Source organism: Balaenoptera ricei, chromosome X (genome assembly GCF_028023285.1).
Source record: "Balaenoptera ricei isolate mBalRic1 chromosome X, mBalRic1.hap2, whole genome shotgun sequence".
Classification (NCBI taxonomy): Eukaryota; Metazoa; Chordata; class Mammalia; order Artiodactyla; family Balaenopteridae; genus Balaenoptera; species Balaenoptera ricei.
Window position 1 is genome coordinate 116,354,545 of NC_082660.1, and position 21,896 is coordinate 116,376,440.

The following is a 21,896-nucleotide window of genomic DNA, read 5'->3' on the forward strand; positions in this document are numbered from 1 at the left end:
TTAACAGTTCATTTCTCAGCAGAAACTCTACAAGCCAAGAAGGGAGTGGCACGATATATTTAAAGTGATGAAAGGGAAGAACCGACAACTAAGATTACTCTACCCGGCAAGGATCTCATTCAGATTCAACAGAGAAATCAAAAGCTTTACAGACAAGCAAAAGCTAGCAGCATTCAGAAACACCAAATCAGCTCAACAACAAATGCTAAAGGAACTTCTCTAAGTGGGAAACAAAAGAAAAGAAAAGGACCTACAAAAACAAACCCAAAACAATCAAGAAAATGGTAATAGGAACATACATATTGGTAATTACCTTAAATGTTAATGGATTAAATGCTCCAACCAAAATACACAGGCTGGCTGAATGGATACAAAAACAGCACCCATATATATGCTGTCTACAAGAGACCCACTTCAGACCTAGGGACCCATACAGACTGAAAGTGAGGGGATGGAAAAAGATATTCCATGCAAATGGAAATCAAAAGAAAGCTGGAGTAGCAATACTCATATCAGATAAAATAGACTTTAAAATAAAGAATGTTACAAGAGACAAGGAAGGACACTACATAATGATCAAGGGATCAATCCAAGAAGAAGATATAACAATTATAAATATACATGAACCAAACATAGGAGCACCTCAATATATAAGGCAAATGCTAACAGCTATAAAAGAGGAAATCGACAGTAACACAATGATAGTGGGGGATTTTAACATCTCATTTACACCAATGGACAGATCATCCAGACATAAAATTAATAAGGAAACACAGGCTTTAAATGACACAATAGACCAGATAGATTTAATTGATATTTATAGGACATTCCATCTAAAAGTAGCAGATTACACTTTTGTCTCAAGTGCACACAGAACATTCTCCAGGATAGACCACATCTTGGGTCACAAATCAAGACCTGGTAAATTTAAGAAAATTGAAATCATATCAAGCATCTTTTCCAACCATAACACTATGACATTAGAAATAAATTACAGGGAAAAAAACATAAAAAACACCAACACATGGAGGCTAAACAATACATTACTAAATAACCAAGAGATCATTGAAGAAATCAAAGAGGAAATCAAAAATTACCTAGAGACAAATAAAAACAAAGACACGATGATCCAAAACCTATGGGATGCAGCAAAAGCAGTTCTACGTGGGAAGTTTATAGCAATAGAATCCTACCTCAAGAAACAAGAAAAATCAAGTAAACAATCTAACCTTACAGCTAAAGGAACTAGAGAAAGAAGAACAAACAAAACCCAAAGTTAGTACAAGGAAAGAAATCATAAAGATCAGAGCAAAAATAAATGAAATAGAATCAAAGAAAACAATAGCAAAGATCAATAAAACTAAAAGCTGGTTCTTTGAGTAAATAAGCAAAATTGATAAACTTTTAGCCAGAGTCATCAAGAAAAAGAGGAAGAGGACTCAAATCAATAAAATTAGAAATGAAAAAGGAGAAGTTACAATGGACACTGCAGAAATACAAAGCATCCTAAGAGACTACTACAAGCAACTCTATGCCAATAAAACGGACAACCTGGAAGAAATGGACAAATTCTTAGAAAGGTATAACATTCCAAGACTGAACCAGGAAGAGATAGAAAATATGAACAGACCAATCACAAGTAATGAAACTGAAACTGTGATTAAAAATCTTCCAACAAACGAAAGTTCAGGACCAGATGTCTTCACAGGTGAATTCTGCCAAACATTTAGAGAAGAGCTAACACCCATCCTTCTCAAACTCTTCCAAAAAATTGCAGAGGAAGGAACACACCCAAATTCATTCTACAAGGCCACCATCACCCTGATACCAAAACCAGACAAAGATACTACAAAAAAAGAAAATTACACACCAATATCACTGCTGAATATAGATGTGAAAATCCTCAACAAAATACTAGCAAACAGAATCCAACAACACATTAAAAGGATCATACACCACGATCAAGTGGGATTTATCCCAGAGATGCAAGGATTCTTCAATATATGCAAATCAATCAGTGTGACACACCATATTAACAAATTGAAGGAGAAAAACCATATGATCATCTCAATAGATGCAGAAAAAGCTTTTGACAAATTCAACACCCATTTACGATAAAAACGCTCCAGAAAGTGGGCATAGAGGGAATCTACCTCAACATAATAAAGGCCATATACGATAATCCCACAAAAAACATCATTCTCAATGGTGAACAACTGAAATCATTTCCTCTAAGGTCAGGAAAAATACAAGGATGTCCACTCTCGCCACTATTATTCAACATAGTTTTGGAAGTCCTAGTCACAGAAATTGGAGAAGAAAAAGAAATAAAAGGAATACAAATTGGAAAAGAAGAGGTAAAGATGTCACTGTTTGCAGATAACATGATACTATACATATATAATCCTAAAGATGCCACTAGAAAACTACTAGAGCTAATCAGTGAATTTGGTAAAGTAGCAGGATACAAAATTAATGCACAGAAACATCTTGCATTCCGATACACTAACGAAGAAAGGTCAGAAAGAGAAATTAAGGAAACAATCACATTCACCATTGCAACAAAAAGAATAAAATGCCTAGGAATAAACCTACCTAAGGAGGTAAAAGACCTGTACTGAGAAAACTATAAGACAATGATGAAAGAAATCAAAGATGACACAAACAGATGGAGAGATATACCATGTTCTTGGATTGGAAGAATCAATAATGTGAAAATGACTATTCTACCCAAAGCAATATACAGATTCAACGCAATCCCTATCAAATTATCAATGGCATTTTTTTACAGAGCTAGAGCAAAAAATCTTAAAATTTGTATGGAGACACAAACTGGTGGGATGAATTGGGAGACTGGGATTGACATATATGACTAATATGTATAAAATAGATAACTAATAAGAATCTGCTGTATAAATAAAATAAAATTTAAAAAAAACCTATTGTGGATGAATTATTTGTCCATGCTTTAAGATGGCCAGAGAGGAAAGGGTGAAGAGGTCACCAAGTCAAAAACAGCTCTCTTTCAATTTTTTTTTTGTTTGTTTAACATCTTTATTGGAGTATAATTGCTTTACAATGGTGTGTTAGTTTCTGCTTTATAACAAAGTGAATCAGTTATACATATACATATATCCCCATATCTCTTCCCTCCTGTGTCTCCCTCCCTCCCACCCTCCCTATCCCACCCCTCTAGGTGGTCACAAAGCACCCAGCTGATCTCCCTGTGCTATGCGGCTGCTTCCCACTAGCTATCTATTTTACATTTGGTAGTGTATATATGTCCATGCCACTCTCTCACTTTGTCCCAGCTAACCCTTCCCCCTCTCCGTATCCTCAAGTCCATTCTCTAGTAGGTCTGTGTCTTTATTCCCATCTTGCCCCTAGGTTCTTCATGACCATTTTTTTTTTTAGATTCCATATATATGTGTTAGCATACGGTATTTGTTTTTCTCTTTCTGACTTACTTCACTCTGTATGACAGATTCTAGGTCCATCCACCTCACTACAAATAACTCAATTTCATTTCTATTTATGGCTGAGTAATATTCCATTGTATATATGTGCCACATCTTCTTTATCCATTCATCTGTCGATGGACACTTAGGTTGCTTCCATGCCCTGGCTATTGTAAATAGAGCTGCAATGAACATTGGGGTGCATGTGTCTTTTTGAATTATGGTTTTCTCAGGGTATATGCCCAGTAGTGGGATTGCTGGGTCGTATGGTAGTTCTATTTTTAGTTTTTTAAAGAACCTCCATACTGTTCTCCGTAGTGGCTGTATCAATTTACATTCCCACCAACAGTGCAAGAGGGTTCCCTTTTCCCCACACCCTCTTCAGCATTTATTGTTTGTAGAGGGCCACAAATTCTTGTCTTGGAAGAAAACTAACCAAGAGTGGCCAAAGAAATCTGAATGACTTGAACACCTGCTCCATAGGGAAGGAGATAGAATTACTGGGCTGCTGCTAATTTGCAAAAATAACTCCTGAGCTCTCCTGGAAGTGAAAGCACCCTGATCCTTTCAAAGAACAGTTGTGAGAAATGGTGTGAGTATGACTGTTGTGGGTAGGGCAGGGTGCAGAGAGATAGAATTCAGAATTGCAGAGCTATCCTCGAAGTTCTGATGCTTTAGAACTTCCCCACTGGGTCTAAACTTCAAAGTTTGCATGGGGAGTGGGAAGGGTAAGCTGGGACGAAGTGAGAGAGTGGCATGGACATATATACACTACCAAATGTAAAATAGATAGCTAGTGGGAAGCAGCCGCATAGCACAGGGAGATCAGCTGGGTGCTTAGTGACCACCTAGAGGGGTGGGATAGGGAGGATGGGAGGGAGACACAAGAGGGAGGAGATATGGGGATATATGTATATGTATAGATGACTCACTTTGTTATAAAGCAGAAACTAACACACCATTGTTAAGCAATTATACTCCAATAAAGATGTTAAAAAATAGAATAAGTAAAAATAAAAACCAAAAAAAAAAAACTTCAAAGTTTGGATGGAGGTGAGAGGGTAGGTTAGAGAGGGCAAAAATGATCAGTGTGATATCCATAGTCATTTTTTTAAGCTGACCTATGCTCTTAAGAAACTTTTAAATTGCATACACAAATGAAATTGTACCCTCAGCATGAAGCTCTATGAGGTCTAATTATCAGAGCAAATGTTTACTGAATTAATTTAAAAAGTACAATACCAACACTGCCTATTTCATAATCTAGGGGAAGCATTTTCTTCTCAAGCCATGTTCAGTGTGCAATGGGAAGCCAATTATCAACCCAGAACATTTCTCAGTGAAAAATGTGTCATTCTTTAAGACACTTAGGGCTTAAGCAGGCTTAAGGCCCCTATCTCATCGTTTTCTCTTATTTCTACCATCTAAATACCCATCAATCCAAGCCAAGATTATTTTCACCATTTCATAGCTTAAAGGTGTCAATGACAGGTGGACAAAGAACATTTTGGCAAGAGACAAAGCATAATTTTTACTTACTTGAATGCTCATACCAGCTTTTTCTGAAAACAGAGTATAATAATGGGGCTCCTGAGAGAAAAATACAGTAAACAGGCACTGTTACTGATTAAATGAGGGTGAATTCAGTTTTATTGTTTTTAAGCAAGCTCAGTAATTCTAACTAAAAACTAACCAATATGGTCCCTTTAGAATTCCCAGGGATGTGTTTTTCATCAATACAAGAGAATACTTTCTATTTACCAGATGTAGGCACCTTGTGGATGAGAGCCTTGTTCATCTTTCATCTTAATCATCTTTCAGTTTCTAGCAGTTTCTGCTAGAAAGTAGCATTTTCATCTACCCTTCCATCCAATATCACCTGACACACAGTAGGCATCCAATAAATGTTTGCTGAATAAATATATTAGCATATTATTTGTTTGTAATTGTTTACTGCTCAGAATGCTTTTAAACTGGCTGTATAAATAGGCTAAATACTATCCTGACATTTTTAAAACTTTGATTATCGGAACTTTCTATTTCTTAGATACAACTAATCTTTATAGTCCTAAAGAATATGGATAGGAATTTAAGAGATTTTTTTGGTGTGCCAGAAGAAGTTCCATTCCCCTTTATAGACACCAGACAGAACTTTTCCAGACCTCCTTCTGTGTAACCAAACACTTTCAAGTAGCAACCAAACATCCCAAAGTGCCTAAGCTGGCTGAATGTCATAGCAGAAGACAGCTGGGGACATGATGTTGAGAATGACCAGTGTTTACACGATATTTACATACCAGATTCCACAGCTTTAAGACAGGTGTGTCCTGCTACCCTATTTTTTTTCCCTCAAAGAGCACCTGGATCCTGTCTGGAAAACAGATCAAGAACTGCACTGCCAATCACTATAGGTGGGATGGCTAAATTTTCTGACTCTATAATTGGAAAAGCATGATTTGACATATGGACTTCTACTTTTGAGGACAATGGGATAGAACATGTAACACTGGGGCTGCTCTAAAAAATCCAAAATATGTGGTTTTTCCATACTCAAAGGAATGACAAGAAAATCAAGAGGGACATAACTTTATAAAATAAATTCGATATGAAAGAACACAGCATAAACAATGTTAAAATACATGGGAAAACATTCACAACACATTTAACAGAGAAATGATTAATTTCCATGACATAAAAAGAACCCTTACAAGTCCAAAATTTAAAGATAAATAATCGCAGAAAAATGGGCAAAGGATATCACAAGTGATATATAAAAGAAACATAAAGGATTAGTAAACATTTGAAAAAGAAGCTCAAACTCACTATTTATTAAAGGAATGCAAGTTAAAGCAATAAGGGGCTACAATTCATCACTTGTCTAATGGGCAAAAAGTCATAGGATTAAAGGTATTGTGTGCTGGCAAGAAGACAAAGAATGGCCCTCTCAACACTGGATGTGTTGACTTGGTGAGGCCTTTGTAGAAGTCATCATGGTATTGGCCATCAAAATGTACAAAGCCCTTAACACTTCAACTCTGCAATCCTACTTCTTAGACTCTATTCTAGAGTAACACTTGCTCACATGTACAGGCTAGCATGCTCATGGATGTCCTTTGCAGCATTTTTTGGCAGCCAAAAGATAGGAATAATCTAAATATTTATCAACAAGAGGATCCCAGTAGTAAATTTCCCCATCTCTAACATGGTCTACCAGGCAGTTATTAAAAAAAGAGAGAGCAAGTCAGGGCAGAAATTATCCTTGGAGGGGAAGTAAGTGTCTACAAAAGGGCACCAGGGTCTTCTGGGGTGCCAGAAATGGTCTATGCCTTGTCTTAGGTGCTGGTTACATAAGTGTGTTGTTTGTGAAAGTTCATTGGTGTACACGTAAGGTTTTGCACTTTTATGCACATCAATAAAATATGTTTTTCAAAAAATTAACAAACTAAAAAACAGATTTGGCAGACCCCATGCTTTAGTGGAAAGAGTACTATACTAGGAAGAAGGAGTTCTGAGCTCTAGCTCCTTTCTGCCCAAACTAGTTTGTGACTTTGGGCAAGTCACTTGGGCTGAATTGCAGTTGACTCAATTCAAGGTAGGGATAATTTTATTCTGCTGAAAGATAGGGAACTGGGCCCAATGATTTCCATATCTTTTTCATTTTTAGGTTTTATGGCTCTTTAAGCCATAACAGTTCAGTATTATTTACCTCCATTAAGTTTCTTTTATCTATCCCCTCTTCTCCATCCCTACTCCCATAACACTGATTCAGGCCCATATTTCACTTCCCTGGGATATTTCAAAAGTCTTCAAACTTGTCTCTCCAGTTCTGCCCCTTTAAAATCTATAATAAAAACACTTTGGTTAGAGTATCTTTTGACAGTACAGCTCAAATCACGTCGCTGCTTTCTTCAAAAACCTTAGAAATCAGTGGGGCACGGTGCAAAGTGCACAGAACCCATTATTGGAAAATCTGGGTTTGAATAGCTTACTGGCTGTCTAATCTTGGGCAAGCCATTGAGCCTCTGAATCTCCATTACCTCATCTGTGAAATGAGAGTAGTTATGGGACCTTCTTCCATTACTGCATGTTCCACGTACAAAGAACAGACTTTTAGCTACTGATGTGTCAAGTCCCAAGTCACACTTAACATCATCTGCCAGGGGGCCAGAGTAATGGCAGAGAATCAAGTTTCTTAGCTACCTTTACTTGACTTACTCCAATCAAGAGAGAGAATACTTCTGGGCAGACAGAGCTTCAACACAAAGCTCTACAACTGACTGGCTGTTTGACAGAAGAACAAAAAGTGAAAGGTGCCTCCCTCTTTGCAGGCTTTGCCACAGAGACAGTGGCACCTCATAGCAAAGGTTAACAGTCTTAATTGATAGAAAGCCCAGCCTGCAAGATCTATAGACCTCTCTGTACACACCTAATGTTGGTAAGAACTGCTTAACAGAGATCTGGCACAAAAATCAAAAGAAGCTAAAATCTTGTGGTTACCCTGCTGAGATAATTTAGGATGCATTAGTCAATGTTTCTCAGGCTGTTCGTCCTGGACCAGGGTAATTATGGAGAGGAATAAAAAAGGCCAGATTAGAAAACAGCTTGCCAGCAGAACCACTATATTTGCATGGGTTGATATTTAAATCAGCATCTGAAAACAGTACGTAGTTATGACTTGTTGCCTGCTCAGACTTTATGCCAAGTTCTGAAGCAAATTCAGCACTTGGCATTCATTTCAGAGGGAAAGCCTGGTTCCTTGTTACACAAGCCTCTTAAAATCTCTATCTTGCCAGATACAAAGGCCACTCAGGCTGAGGATGCCCCTCACATTAGATGACTTGCATGATCTCCAGGAACTAATTTTGGAGAAAGGCACATTCTTAACTTGATCTCTCTTCTTCCCAGGAAACTCAACCAAGAATCTTCTGAAATTTCACCTCCTTCCCTCCAAAGCTTCCTTGATTGTCCAGAGGAATGAAGGTGTCTTCATTAACCTCACCCTGATCTGAAATAAAATTCCATGAAAATGCCTTTACTCTTTATCCAATTATGCATTTGCACTCAATTTCTTCCTGGCTTAGTGCCCAGCACATAATGGCCACTTAGTAAATATTTGCTCTTATTTACTGAGTATTCACTGTAAGCAGTCACTCTTTGATAGCACTCATCATAATTACAAATAATTATTTGTGTAATTATTTGCTTAATGACTGTCTTCCTTACTAGACGGTGAGCATCACAAGGCCAGGGCTGAAGTTTGTCTTATTTACAGCTGTACTCTTAAAAACTACCATAATGCTTCACACTTAATACCCAATAAATATTCATTGAACAAAAGAACTTAATCCCAAAACAACCTGTACACTTGGTATTATTATTTCTACATTATAGGTGAGGAAACTGAGGATCAATACTTCAATAACTGCGCTTCAATAACTTGCCTAAGGTCAGAGCCAGGGTTCTGAGCACGTGCTCTTAACAACCACTGTATCCTGCCTCCCTCTTTTTAAGTCCTGTTCTACTATATACTAGCTGTAGCCTGGGAAAGTTTCATAAGTTTTCTAAGCTTTGGTTTTGTTGTCTATAAACAAAGGAGAAAATGGTATCTATTTTATAGATTTGTTATGAAGTTTGCTTGAGTTTATATATGTAAAACACTTGGTTATAGTGGTTGGCATACAATCAATATTTAATAAAAGCTGCTGCTCCTGTATTGTTGTTATTGAATCAAATATTCAGAAGAAAGGGACTGTAGCTAGGGAATGCCACTTGCTGAAACCTGTCTCCCCTGCAAAATAGCACATTCCATTTGAGCAGTTGGACACATCTAATGGCTTTCTGTGACACTCTCATCAACCCTCACTCAGCACATTCCATAAAACAGCTTGCATGTGAAAGTTGCTTTTGCTTAAAATTCAAATGTAGGAGAAGCAAAATATTTTAAAGTTAATTCTATTACACAAGCAATTGCTCAGTAGAAATACTACAACCTGCATGGCTTAAATTGAATAGCTCACATTATCAAGGAAATTGAGATTGGAAAAAAAAAATCAAGACTGTCTCCCAACCCCTTACAAGAGGGAATTTCATCATTATAGATTTTTATTTCAATAGATAGTAAATTGATATCAGGAAACAGAGCAGAGAAAGAGAAAATTGCAAATTAGGCAGTCACTTCTTTCTGTGTTGAAATAGCTAGAGTGGTCAACATACACACAACCACTTTATTTGTCACCTTCTGGTCTACTGCATCACTGTCACTTTAGTTCGTAACAGAAGACTCTAGACATACTTTATCATAGAATACAGTGTCCACGGTTTTGCTTTCTGTGGTGTCAGTTACCCGAGGTCAACCGCGGTCCAAAAAATATTCAATGGAATATTCCAGAAATAAACAATTCATAAGTTTTAAATTGCATGCTGTTCTGAGTAGCGTGATGAAACTTCACACTGTCCTGCTCTATCCCACCTGGGACACGAATCATCCCTTTGTCCAGTGCATCCCACCTGTAAGTCACTCAGCTGCCTAGGTTATCAGGTCAACTGCCATGGTATCAGCAGTGTTTGTGTTCAAGTAACCCTTATCTTACTTAATAATGGCCACAAAGTGCAAGAGTAGTGATTCTGGCAGTTCGGATATTCTCTTACTGTGCCTAATTTATAAATTAAACTTTATCATAAGTATGCATGTATAGGGAAAAAAACATAGTATATATAGGGATTGCTACTATCCACAGTTTCAGGCATCCATTGGGGGATCTTGGAACATATACCCTATGGAAAAGGGGGGACTACTGCACTACAAATGTCCAACATTCTGAACCACAGTGGTCTAGGTACACCTAGTTGCTCTGATGCAGTATGGGTAGCTGAGCTGGTCCTTAAGCCTGACTGCATATTGGAATCATTTGCAGTGCTTTTAAAGAACATTGATGCCCGGCTCTTCCTCAATTTCCGTTCTGATTCAGTTGATTTTTGACAATAATTTTAGAACTATCCTGCCTGGGTTTGGATCTTATCTCCTCTACTTACTATGTGGACAAATTACTTAACTTCTCTGTATTTAAGTTTCCTTACCAGTAAAATGAGGATAATCATAGAGTTGCCATGAAAGTCAAATAAGTTAACACATTTGAAATACTTAGAACAGTGTCTGGCACACTAGTAGAAGTAGTAATAAAGTATTTTAATTACTATACTCTGGTGTCATGGAAGAGAAAGGAATACTTGTAGAGTTTGCAATCACATGTGGAATGACAATGCTAAAATGGCAGCAAAGGTGTCTGTGTTTGAAGTTCATGAAAATGAAATCTCCTCACTGTAAAGTACTACTCTGAGGCAAAATCAGATGATATAAAGTTGAGTTCCATCTGGAATTTGTCTTGACTTTATACATGGAGAAGTAAAAATCTAAACGTAACACATGGTTCTAGAACAACCCTATTTATTTGTACCCTCAATGGACCATCATTGCTAGTTTCCCTGGTTAAAAAAAAATTCTAAGGACAGAAAAATCCAAAGTCATATTTATCTGCAAATAAACAGCAATGTTAGGATGGTGGGGGTTCTCTTCACACTTGGCACCATTCCATGGGGAGGAGGGAACATCCATTCTACTTGTGAGAGAGGACAGAGAGTACTAACAGAAACTTCTCTGGGCTTTCTCTCCACCCCTGCTTACTCCTTGGCACAGCAGGGGCATCGACTTATCTGATTTGTAAGATTAGAATAAAAATAAGTGCTCATTCCTGACTTAACCTCTGCATTCTGGCTCTTGGGTCAGAATGTCCTCAAGTTGACATGACCCTTTCTCTCTTACAAAGTGCACAGAGCTTAGTCAGGGCACAGGTACTGTTTTCCTTAAGAGCACAGGCCCACCTTGCTCTTAAGTTCTAGCTTCCACTGAATTGTGACACAGGCCATCACTCTCAATGACACTGGCAGGGTAAGTGGTCTGTTCTGCAGACTCAATCTTCCCTATCGGTGGGTATCAATGCATAGATTTGGAGCTGGAGATGGTAGGAAGCTTCATTAGGCCTTAGGCTCAAGCCATGTTCTTCAATCCAGTTTTACTTATAATAAGGCTGACATTACATTTTCTTCCTCACATGGCTTTTTGTGTTTGTTATCAGTTTGACTCAGAATTGGAAGGAGAAAAGCACTCACACTCTCAAACCTAACAAGCAGCAGCAGCAACTATAAGAGTAGTATCTGACAGTTTTCAAAACTCTTTCCCCTTTTAACAGATGTGGAAACTGAAGCTTAAAAAAAAGGCTTCTGTGATTTGCCCAGGGTCAAAATACTAATAACAAGTGGCAAATCAAGTACTAAAATCACAGTCTTCAGTATTCTTTTCACTACATGTCTGAGTATGCTTCTTTCTCTTACTGAGGCCAGGGAGGCCCTTATAGGCCTCAGAGTCAAGAATAACAGTTGCTTTGATAACTTTACTAAGCTAACAGGAGAGGAAAGCAACCTCCCCAAATCTAAGGATCTTTTTACTGTGAAATTGAGTTGTACTGCCCTAAAACTGATTTTTATCAGACAAGTCTTTACCTAAAAATTGAGAAACTGAAAGAGATCCTCTAGATTCCATATATATGTGCTAGCATACGGTATTTGTTTTTCTCTTTCTGACTTACTTCACTCTGTTAAAAAAAAAAAAAAAGGTCATGAAGAACCTAGGGGCATTGTTTATGGTTTCCTTTGCTGTGCAAAAGCTTTTAAGTTTCATTAGGTCCCATTTGTTTATTTGTGTTTTTATTTCCATTTCTCTAGGAGCTGGGTCAAAAAGGATCTTGCTGTGATTTATGTCATAGAGTGTTCTGCCTATGTTTTCCTCTAAGAGTTTGATAGTGTCTGGCCTTGCACTTAGGTCTTTAATCCATTTTGAGTTTATTTTTGTGTATGGTGTCAGGGAGTGTTCTAATTTCATAGCAAAGGAAACCATAAACAAGACCAAAAGACAACCCTCAGAATGGGAGAAAATATTTGCAAATGAAGCAACTGACAGAGGATTAATCTCCAAGATTTACAAGCAGCTCATGCAGCTCAATAACAAAAAAACAAACAACCCAATCCAAAAATGGGCAGAAGACCTAAATAGACATTTCTCCAAAGAAGATATACAGATTGCCAACAGACACATTAAAGAATGCTCAACATCATTAATCATTAGAGAAATGCAAATCAAAACTACAATGAGATATCATCTCACACCGGTCAGAATGGCCATCATCAAAAAATCTAGAAACAATAAATGCTGGAGAGGGTGTGGAGGAAAGGGAACACTCTTGCACTGTTGGTGGGAATGTAAATTGATACAGCCACTATGGAGAACAGTATGGAGATTCCTTTAAAAACTAAAAATAGAACTACCATACGACCCAGCAATCCCACTACTGGGCATATACCCTGAGAAAACCATAATTCAAAAAGAGTCATGTACCAAAATGTTCACTGCAGCTCTATTTACAATAGCCAGGACATGGAAGCAACCTAAGTGTCCATCATCGGATGAATGGATAAAGAAGATGTGGCACATATATACAATGGAATATTACTCAGCCATAAAAAGAAATGAAATGGAGGTATTTGTAGTGAGGTGGATGGAATTAGAGTCTGTCATACAGAGTGAAGTAAGTCAAAGAGAAAAACAAATACAGTATGCTAACACATATATATGGAATCTAAGGGAAAATAAAGGTCATGAAGAACCTAGGGGCAAGACGGGAATAAAGACACAGACCTACTAGAGAATGGACTTGAGGATATGGGGAGGGGGAGGGGTAAGATGTGACAGGGTGAGAGAGTGGCATAGACATATATACACTACCAAATGTAAAATAGATAGCTAGTGGGAAGCAGCCGCATAGCACAGGGAGATCAGCTGGGTGCTGTGTGGCCACCTAGAGGGGTGGGATAGGGAGGGTGGGAGGGAGGGAGATGCAAGAGGGAAGAGATATGGGAACATATGTATATGTATAACTGATTCACTTTGTTATAAAGCAGAAACTAACACACCATTGTAAAGCAATTATACTCCAATAAACATGTTAAAAAAAAAAAGAGATCCTCTAGACAAAATTATGTAAGAAAGTTTAAATAACAGATAAAACATGATTATAAAATTTTTTCCTATTTGGATGGAGTGGCCTTAGGGTGGGCTGGGATGGGGGACACAAACTGTCCCCTGCCAAGTAAGCAGGTGTCACAAAGAGTTTCTTCTGTGATTTGCTGAGCTGCTGGAGTTCAGCTCTATAAAAGCAATTCCCTCATAGGTGTTTCCCAGACTCAAACTCCTTTTCTAGTTTGAGATCAAAGGGCCCTCCCCTGTGTGGCAGACAGAACAGATATGGGACCTCATACACCACTGGGTTAGCTTGCTATAGATCATGTAATACTACTAGCATGGGGGAAGCCAGCTCCTCTAGGTTATAGATATACTTTCTGCAATACAAATGAATCAATCACATGCCACAGTCCTAGCCAACTTGAAATGATTATAAAGATCTGGTAATAATCAGTTCTAGTTTTGCTACTAATTAATCATGTGACTTTAGAAAAGTCCCTTCTCTGGCTTTCAGTTTCTTCATTTGTGAAAATGATGGAGTTAGACAAGATTGCCTCCAACTCTAAAATACTATGATTCAACATCTTCCACTTGCCTCTATATTACCAACACATGAGGCTGACTCACACTTCACGTCTGTGAGAGAAGAACTTATGAGGTACAATGAAGTCACAAAATCATTCCAAAGCTATTCCAATGGTTGGAGCAACTTAAGAGAGACATATTTGCATTTTTCTATCTTGCCTCTTCCATGCCACCCTCAATCTCCCCTCCCCCTGACAGTCCTTTAAGATGAAAAATTTCACACTGAGTTTCTATCAGAACTGAGAAAGAAAGAAGTCAGCTTACTTTTTTGATCTCATTTTTTGGTCTCATTATCAAGATAAGGTTTTATTTTTTTGAAACTGTAATCAGATAAAAATGTCCAAAGGACTAAAGAAACTGAATAGGGCTATTAGTCTACTCTTTTTCTTATTTAATTCCATCTGAAGGAACAATAGGCTCTTCTTGCCTTTGGCAATATAATAATTCAGCTGACATGCTAGAAATACCACACACCAAGATATAAAACGGTGGCCTTTTCTCTCTTTAAAAACAATCAATGCTTTCATTTGTGGACTTCAAAGTACATGTGAAATAAGTCTCAGCCCTGTGAGTCTAAGGTAAATCAAAGGGCTGTAAGTGTCATAAAAAAGTTTCCTGGTTCATTGCCCCTCTTCTAGGTAAGAAAGGAAACAAAAGTACTCCCAGGCAGATGAGTGTTCATCTCATTTTTATATTTCTTTTCCAAGCAGGCTTAAACAACTTCCCCTGATAACTCATTCCAATATAGTTCTTCCTTATGTCTGACTGAACCTCTCCTTGCTGCTTTGCAGGGCTACTTCCTCTTGTTAATTTAGTCTTGGCAGTGCTGGGACTGTTCACTGTCTTTCATATTGTCAAGTCTCATTCTGACTGCCAGAAATTCTAAAGGAAACCTTGAGAACTGAGTTAGGGGCCTATGATCAAGTTTAGATATTATCTGGAGGTCCTTATCATATCCTAACACTTCTGGTGATGCTATTCCACCTCAGTCAAAGTTATTTCTCCTCTCTGGTTATCAGTACCTCATCTGTAAAATGAAATGAATATGAAAATATGTTAAGAGAAAGAAAGAATCACAATAGTGATGCAAATTATTATTGAATTGAAGGGTCTTCCTGGAGAACTTGAACTCTTGGGGTTCAATCGTTATTGCAAATGGAAAATGGTTGAAGATCCCTCTTTTCACACTGAGCTATTCATTCACATGAACTTTGGCAAAACTGCTTAGTATTAGGCATCACATAATTAAATGCAAACCTATCTTTCAATGCAGAGCTATGAGAGAAGACAATAGAAATAGGACTATGTCCACATCTGGATGATCATTCTGGTATCATAATTATCCCCAGGTTAGTTGCCCACTCTTCCAATGAGCTGGCACCTTCTTAGAATGCCAGTGTACCGTGATGTTGGTGCTTAAAACAGTGCATTTGGTTTTAGTCATCATCTGGTTGGCCTTGCTGACTCATGGCTTCTTCCACTTTAGTGGAAGTATTTGAGAAGAGGCTTGGTATCTGTTTCTACAAATCCAGGTGGATCTCAAACCAGGAGACAGTTGGTATCTTCTGGACAGGAACTTGGCACTATGATTTGACAAGGGTTTAAAAATCTTCTACTCTTTGGCCATAGAGCATCATGTGAATAAGTGGACTAACCATAATCTTAAACAATTTGTGCAGCTGCAGCATCACCAAGGAAACATTTCCATGGGGAAAAGGTGAAATTTGAGAGCAAACACATTGAAGAATTCTGAGCTCACCTTAAGATAAAAGCCGCAAAGCAGCCAGATCCACATAGCAAGAGTTTATGGCCAAATATTGCAGTAATATCTAATCCAGGTTACGGATCTACTTCACAGAGGAGTTGGGACAGGACACCCAATTCCACCTATCAGTTTCCCTCGGACACTCATGAAATTTCATCTAGTTAAGAAGAAGAGATTCCATTAGGGCCAGGTAATTGTTTCACAAGCACCCAGATTCGATGTGTGGTTGCTCTAGGGATATAATCTCACAAATGTCTGGAGTCTGACCTTTAGGGACAAGTGAGGCAGTCAGTTGATCAACATTAGATACCGAGTGCCCAGTTTTGTGCACAGCTCCACCCTGGGAGTGACAAGAGAATAATAGAGAATATTAAGGCAAAGGGAAAGCAATTCTTCAGCCAGATACGTGATCAATCAACAAATATTTCTTGAACATCTATTGTATGCAAGACACCGTATCTCTGCCAAAAGACATGAATCAGGGGCCCTTCCAATCAGGAGCTGATGACTAAGTTGAAAGGTTAAGACATATTACTATGAACAGATAGCCAATAGTTCAAGGTGGTCTATAATTAGTGTCAGGTGATTCATATGAATATAACAACCAAGGGGTTTCAGAGGTACAAGTGAACAATTCTAACTGGGATGATCCAGAAGGCTTCCTGGAGAAGGTAGGACTTGTACTAGGTGCTGTCAATTGGATAGGATTTTGACATGTGAAAGAAGAGGACGAGCATGCTAGGCAAAGGAAATGGCATGAGCAAGGTCCTGAAGTAGGCAGGCCCAGTGCCTATTTGGAGAGAGGTAGCAGACAACCTTGGCTGAAATAGAAGACTTGTTGAGGGTAGCAGAAAAGAAAGCTGAAAAGAAGGAACCATGGGATCTCAGAGTTTGAAGGGATCCTAGAGATGATCAAATCCAAGCTCTGCTTGCCTTATCCTCACACAAACACAGCTTTCCCTAGTGTGCCAGCAATGCTTAATATGCATTTTAATAATGGGTCCAGATTCCCAACATTTACAGACATAGTGATTCTGGGAGAGTAGTTAGAGAAAGGCTTTGGAGTTGGATGCCTAGTTAAACCACTTGCTAAATGTTCACCCTTGGGTAAGTTTATTTATCCTTTATTTTTTCACCTATAAATGTGGATAATAATATCCTCACTTAAAGTGGAGGTAGGAAGAAAAGGAGATAGAATGCTTGAAGGAGTTAGAAAAGGAAGAGGAATCTGCAAAGTGTATTGCCAAAGAAAGCAGAAGTAGAAAGAATTCAAGCAAGGGGAGGTTGTTAACAGCATGAAATAAAGCAAACAGGTCAAGGTAGTTGAGACCTGTCAAAAGGTCACTGACTGTGACAATTTGGAGGTCGCTGGTGACCTTTAAGAGATCAATTCTCTTATAAAAGGAGAGAGGCAGTTTGTAGAAAAAGGTGAGAAAGGAGGGGTGAGAAAGGAAGAAGAATAGAATGTATAGGAACTGGAGCTGCAGGCACAGACCCTTCCATCATTTGTAGTGACAGAAGAGGGAGAGAGATGGTTTCGATTCAAAGGGGTCACAGGGTTGAGTGATGTAATGGCTGGATGAGTATCTCAACTTACAACTGAAACGGCTGGTAGCTCCTGTAAGGACTTCTAACCCTAGCTTTCCTCCTCACCAAGAGGCAGGGAATGGTGATAAAGGAAGAAGGAAGTTCCTACTCACAAAATACCTTCCCTCTTCCTTTTGTCTAGAACTGCATAGGAAAAAAATACCTTTATAAAACAATCTGCCCATTTATAATACCATAAGATTGTCAGCTGAACAATTATGAGACTCCCTTTATAGTAAAACCTCATTAATCTGGACTACACTAATTTGGACTACACTAATTTGGAATTTGTGGTAATTTAACCTGGGCTGGAGTTACCTTTGTACTACTTACAAAGAAAGGGTTCACTAAGCAAATAGTGTTGAAAAGATTACAAGGGAGCTAATTTAGCCTGCCAGGGGCCTAGTTCACCTATTTTTAAGAACATGCTGTTTCTTAAGAACTTAGGCATATTCATTATTTGAATGCAAATTGATTCTGCTAATTATAGATTAACATAATCTACTGCTAAAATCCTATACCTGCAACAGTTACTTTGCTCTCACTGAATATGCTCATTAGAAATAAAATTGCAATTCTTTAAAGTTGGTTCACAATTCAGATTTATACATACCCCCTTTCTCCACCCTCATGAGTTAACCAATGTTCAGGAGATATTACTCTAAACCAGCACATCACTTACCATGAACACAGTGGAAAAACGAATAAGTGATCAAAAAAGGCCTCAGAGCAGCCAAAATAGATGTCTTTAAGTTGATGCCTAAATCCTGTATATCTCTCCATAGCAGGTTCTCTCACAGCTGAATAACTCTTACTTAACATACTAAGTTGAGACACCAACTTGGAGATCTTGCTTGTTTTTTTTTTTTAAGTTTGTAACTAAGTAGAAGGAGAAAAAGGGCTGTTACATGAAGGGACACTGAGAGAAATTAGAAATGACTGCAGACTGCAGAAAGGAGACAGGACGTGGATAAAATGTGGCTGATGTGGCTGTAATAACTAAAAAGCCACCACAGTCTAGGACAATTTAGAGTTAAAAGGCCTATATTCCTTAGTAAACCCAGAAAACTATAATAGAATATTATAGAACAGTACAATGACTAATGACTAAAATTTTGCCTTTAAATGATCAAGCAGGGTTTAGATTATGTTGAATATATGCCTTAAAAAGACAGATAAGTTTACACACACACATACACACACACACACACGATTTGTATTCATAATGGTTAACCTAAAAATGTGAAGTGCATTGATGCTTACAACAATGAAGTTCATAATATTATCATATAATAATAATAACAACAAAATAGCAACATTTATTAAGTGATTTTTTAAGTGATGAAGTGTGTGCAGATATCAAGCTAAGCCCTTTACCTATATAATTTCATTTAACTCTACTAATAATCCTAAGAAGTTTTAGTACCATTTCTAACTTTACAGTTGAAGTGAAAGTCAGAGAGGTTAAGGAACACACCCTAGGCCACAGACAGAGAGAGAGCTGGGACTACAACTCAGTCCAGTTCCTTGGCTGTATACTATGCCTTTCCAATGCTCCAGAAAATACAGCTATCTAAAAATCACACTTTTCTTGAGGGCTCCAGATAGCTAATGACTTACTGTATTTTTGTTTTCCAAACTTGTATTTAATAAATATCTTGATTCATAAGCAGAAAGACCTATGATCTAAGAGTCAGGTATGATGTTGTATGTTTGTAAACATGCTCCATTTTATAAGCTGAATGTAAAAGTAATAGTAAAAAAACAGAACAAAACAAAACCAAAAACCCCATGAACATGTCTATTAGGCCCATCTTAAAATCTCAGATCAGTCTCTATAGACTACGGATACTATTTTCAAATGAATAGCCAAGTAACAAAGAGATGAAATTTTAAAATATTAAGTTATCAGTTAAGATCTGGTTCTCCCATTGTTTCCCCACTCACTCTGGAGAAATTTAACATGAGAATGGGCCAACGGAGCATGAAGGATGGGGGGAATTGCAGGGGAGGCTAGAAATTCAGTTGGCTGTTATACAGGATTTAGGACAATCTGTTCATCAGCTGTTCTAAGAGAGCTATGAGGGCATAGAACACATGTGGGCATAGTGTGTACTGGGGGAAACAGGGGTGGGGTGGGGACATGCAAATGTATGCAGTTATCCACATTAGGAGTACAAGTGAGGGTAGCCACCACGTGTACATACAAAGAAAGATGTATAGTGACATCATTCACTCATGTAATTCCTTATACCTAAACCAAATGTTCTTTACTCATCTCTTCTTGTCTTAAGTCTACCCATTCAAGGGCCAGCTACACATGCCACTTCTGCTGTGAAGTGTTCCATGATGCCTAAAGCTGAATTAAACTCTTTCCCTGTTTGGGCTCCCATAGTTTTGTTCCCTTTTACACATTTACCACAGCACTGATGATACTCTATCTTATTATTAGAGTTATTCAAGTATGTGCTTTTTCTGCCCTCTATTCTACCATGAGTTCCTCGAGGGCAGGGGACTCTTTCTCATTTCTGTAGCTCCTACAAATCCTAGCACAGTGCCCACTACATACTAGTTTCTGGGACAATGTTGACTCAGTGGCACTGGCCTAAGAGAATGGATTATCGCCTAGCTTACCTGAAGGAGCATTTGTTCTCTTTCTTTTCTTGCTTGACTCCCCTCCATTCTCAATGAGGCCTTCTGTGACCAGAGGGCCACTGGTACTGCCAAACTGCAGGGGCTCGTTGTTGTTGGCAGGGTCAAAGGGCAGCTGGTTCAACCCTAAAGAAGAAAAAGAAAGCCAAAATCCAGACTCCATTAAGGACTGGGATGTCTCCAGATTTTATTATATGAGCCACTAGAGGAAAACTCTCTAAATCTTAAGAGCCCAGGAGTAACAGGTGAATTCCTTGAAGCCAGTTGCCCTCTGCACTTTTTACAGATCTTGTTGATAAATACAGAATTAAAATATAGGCTCTTATAAGACCGTGACTCTGCCATTTGTAAGATCCCTCCCGTTTCTCGGAAATTAACATTTTTGACCACAAGCTATCAATTATCTTCTACCTCTTCCCTTAAAGAGATAGGACCCTCTTTAAATGTGGCTTATGGATGGACCCACTCTTCCTTTGAAAAGCTTGACCATGTACTTTTTAGATTATCTCCTGACATTTTTCCCATTCCTTCATTGCAAGGGTTGTTGAATTGATGCAGATGTAATCATTAGACTACCCTGGTGTCAAAGTCACTTCCACCGATAATATAGAGGTTGGCTTCCAAAAAAGAAAACCATAACTCCATAGCAAACTAGAAAAGGAAAAAAAAGATATAGAACTCGCAAGGGTGTTATTTAGTAATTGGAGTGATGGGGAGTTACAACCCAAGTTTGAGTAGTGTTAATCCCATCTTCTTCAAATGATTCCAGAGCATGGTCACTTTACTAGTAGCTGCTGCACCATATAAAATGGAAAAAGGCATTTTCTATTATCCAAGTCTTATATGTTTCAGCCAGGGATGAGCAGAGATAGTTTCTTACTCCTCTGGCAGCAGCATCTGGAATTTCAAGTGTTTCAATTAAAACTTCATGAATACCATATGACCCAGCAATCCCACTACTGGGCATATACCCTGAGAAAACCGTAATTCAAAAAGAGTCATATACCACAATGTTCATTGCAGCTCTATTTACAATAGCCAGGACATGGAAGCAACCTAAGCGTCCATTGACTGATGAATGGATACAGAAGATGTGGCACATATATACAATGGAATATTACTCAGCCATGAAAAGGAACGAAATTGAGTTATTTGTAGTGAGATGGATGGACCTAGAGACTGTCATACAGAGTGAAGTAAGTCAGAAAGAAAAAAACAAATACCGTATGCTAACACATATATATGGAATCTAAAAAAAAAAAAAAGGTTATGAAGAACCTAGGGGCAGGACAGGAATAAAGACGCAGATGTAGAGAATGGACTTGAGGACACGGGGAGGGGGAAGGGTAAGCTAGGACGAAATGAGAGAGTGGCATGGACATATATACACTACCAACTGTAAAATAGATAGCTAGTGGGAAGCAGCCACATAGCACAGGGAGATCAGCTGGGTGCTTTGTGACCACCTAGAAGGGTGGGATAGGGAGGGTGGGAGGGAGATGCAAGAGGGAGGAGATATGGGGATATATGAATATGTATATCTGATTCACTTTGTTATAAAGCAGAAACTAACACACCATTGTAAAGCAATTATACTCCAAAAAAGATGTTTAAAAAAAAAAAACTTCATGAAATGTGGAATGAAAAGCTTTGTTAAAGTCCAAAGTTAGGTGATCTCTCCTAAGCCTTTTATCTACTGGTCCTCTAATCCTATCAAAAGAGGAATCAAGTTGGCCTGCTATGGCTCACTCTTTAACCCTCAATTTTTCTTTGGCCC

The 21,896-nt window shown here is 38.3% G+C and overlaps 1 protein-coding gene across 8 annotated transcripts in view; it reads right to left on the reverse strand.

Moving 5' to 3' along the window:
• Positions 1–21,896, reverse strand: part of ENOX2 (ecto-NOX disulfide-thiol exchanger 2) — a 262,829-nt gene that overhangs the window by 124,375 nt on the left and 116,558 nt on the right. For 5 of the 8 annotated variants that reach the window (XM_059909875.1, XM_059909874.1, XM_059909872.1 and 2 more), the window contains one exon: positions 20,102–20,245. The exons of 2 other annotated variants lie outside the window; for them this stretch is intronic. Coding sequence is in view for 2 of the 6 variants with exons in the window: in XM_059909872.1 (XP_059765855.1) it covers positions 20,102–20,245 (144 nt within the window). In the remaining 4 variants the exon portion in view is untranslated. Of the gene's footprint in view, positions 1–4,997; positions 5,032–20,101; positions 20,246–21,896 lie in introns of those variants that run through there. One more of the 8 variants, XM_059909879.1, reaches the window with a different exon arrangement.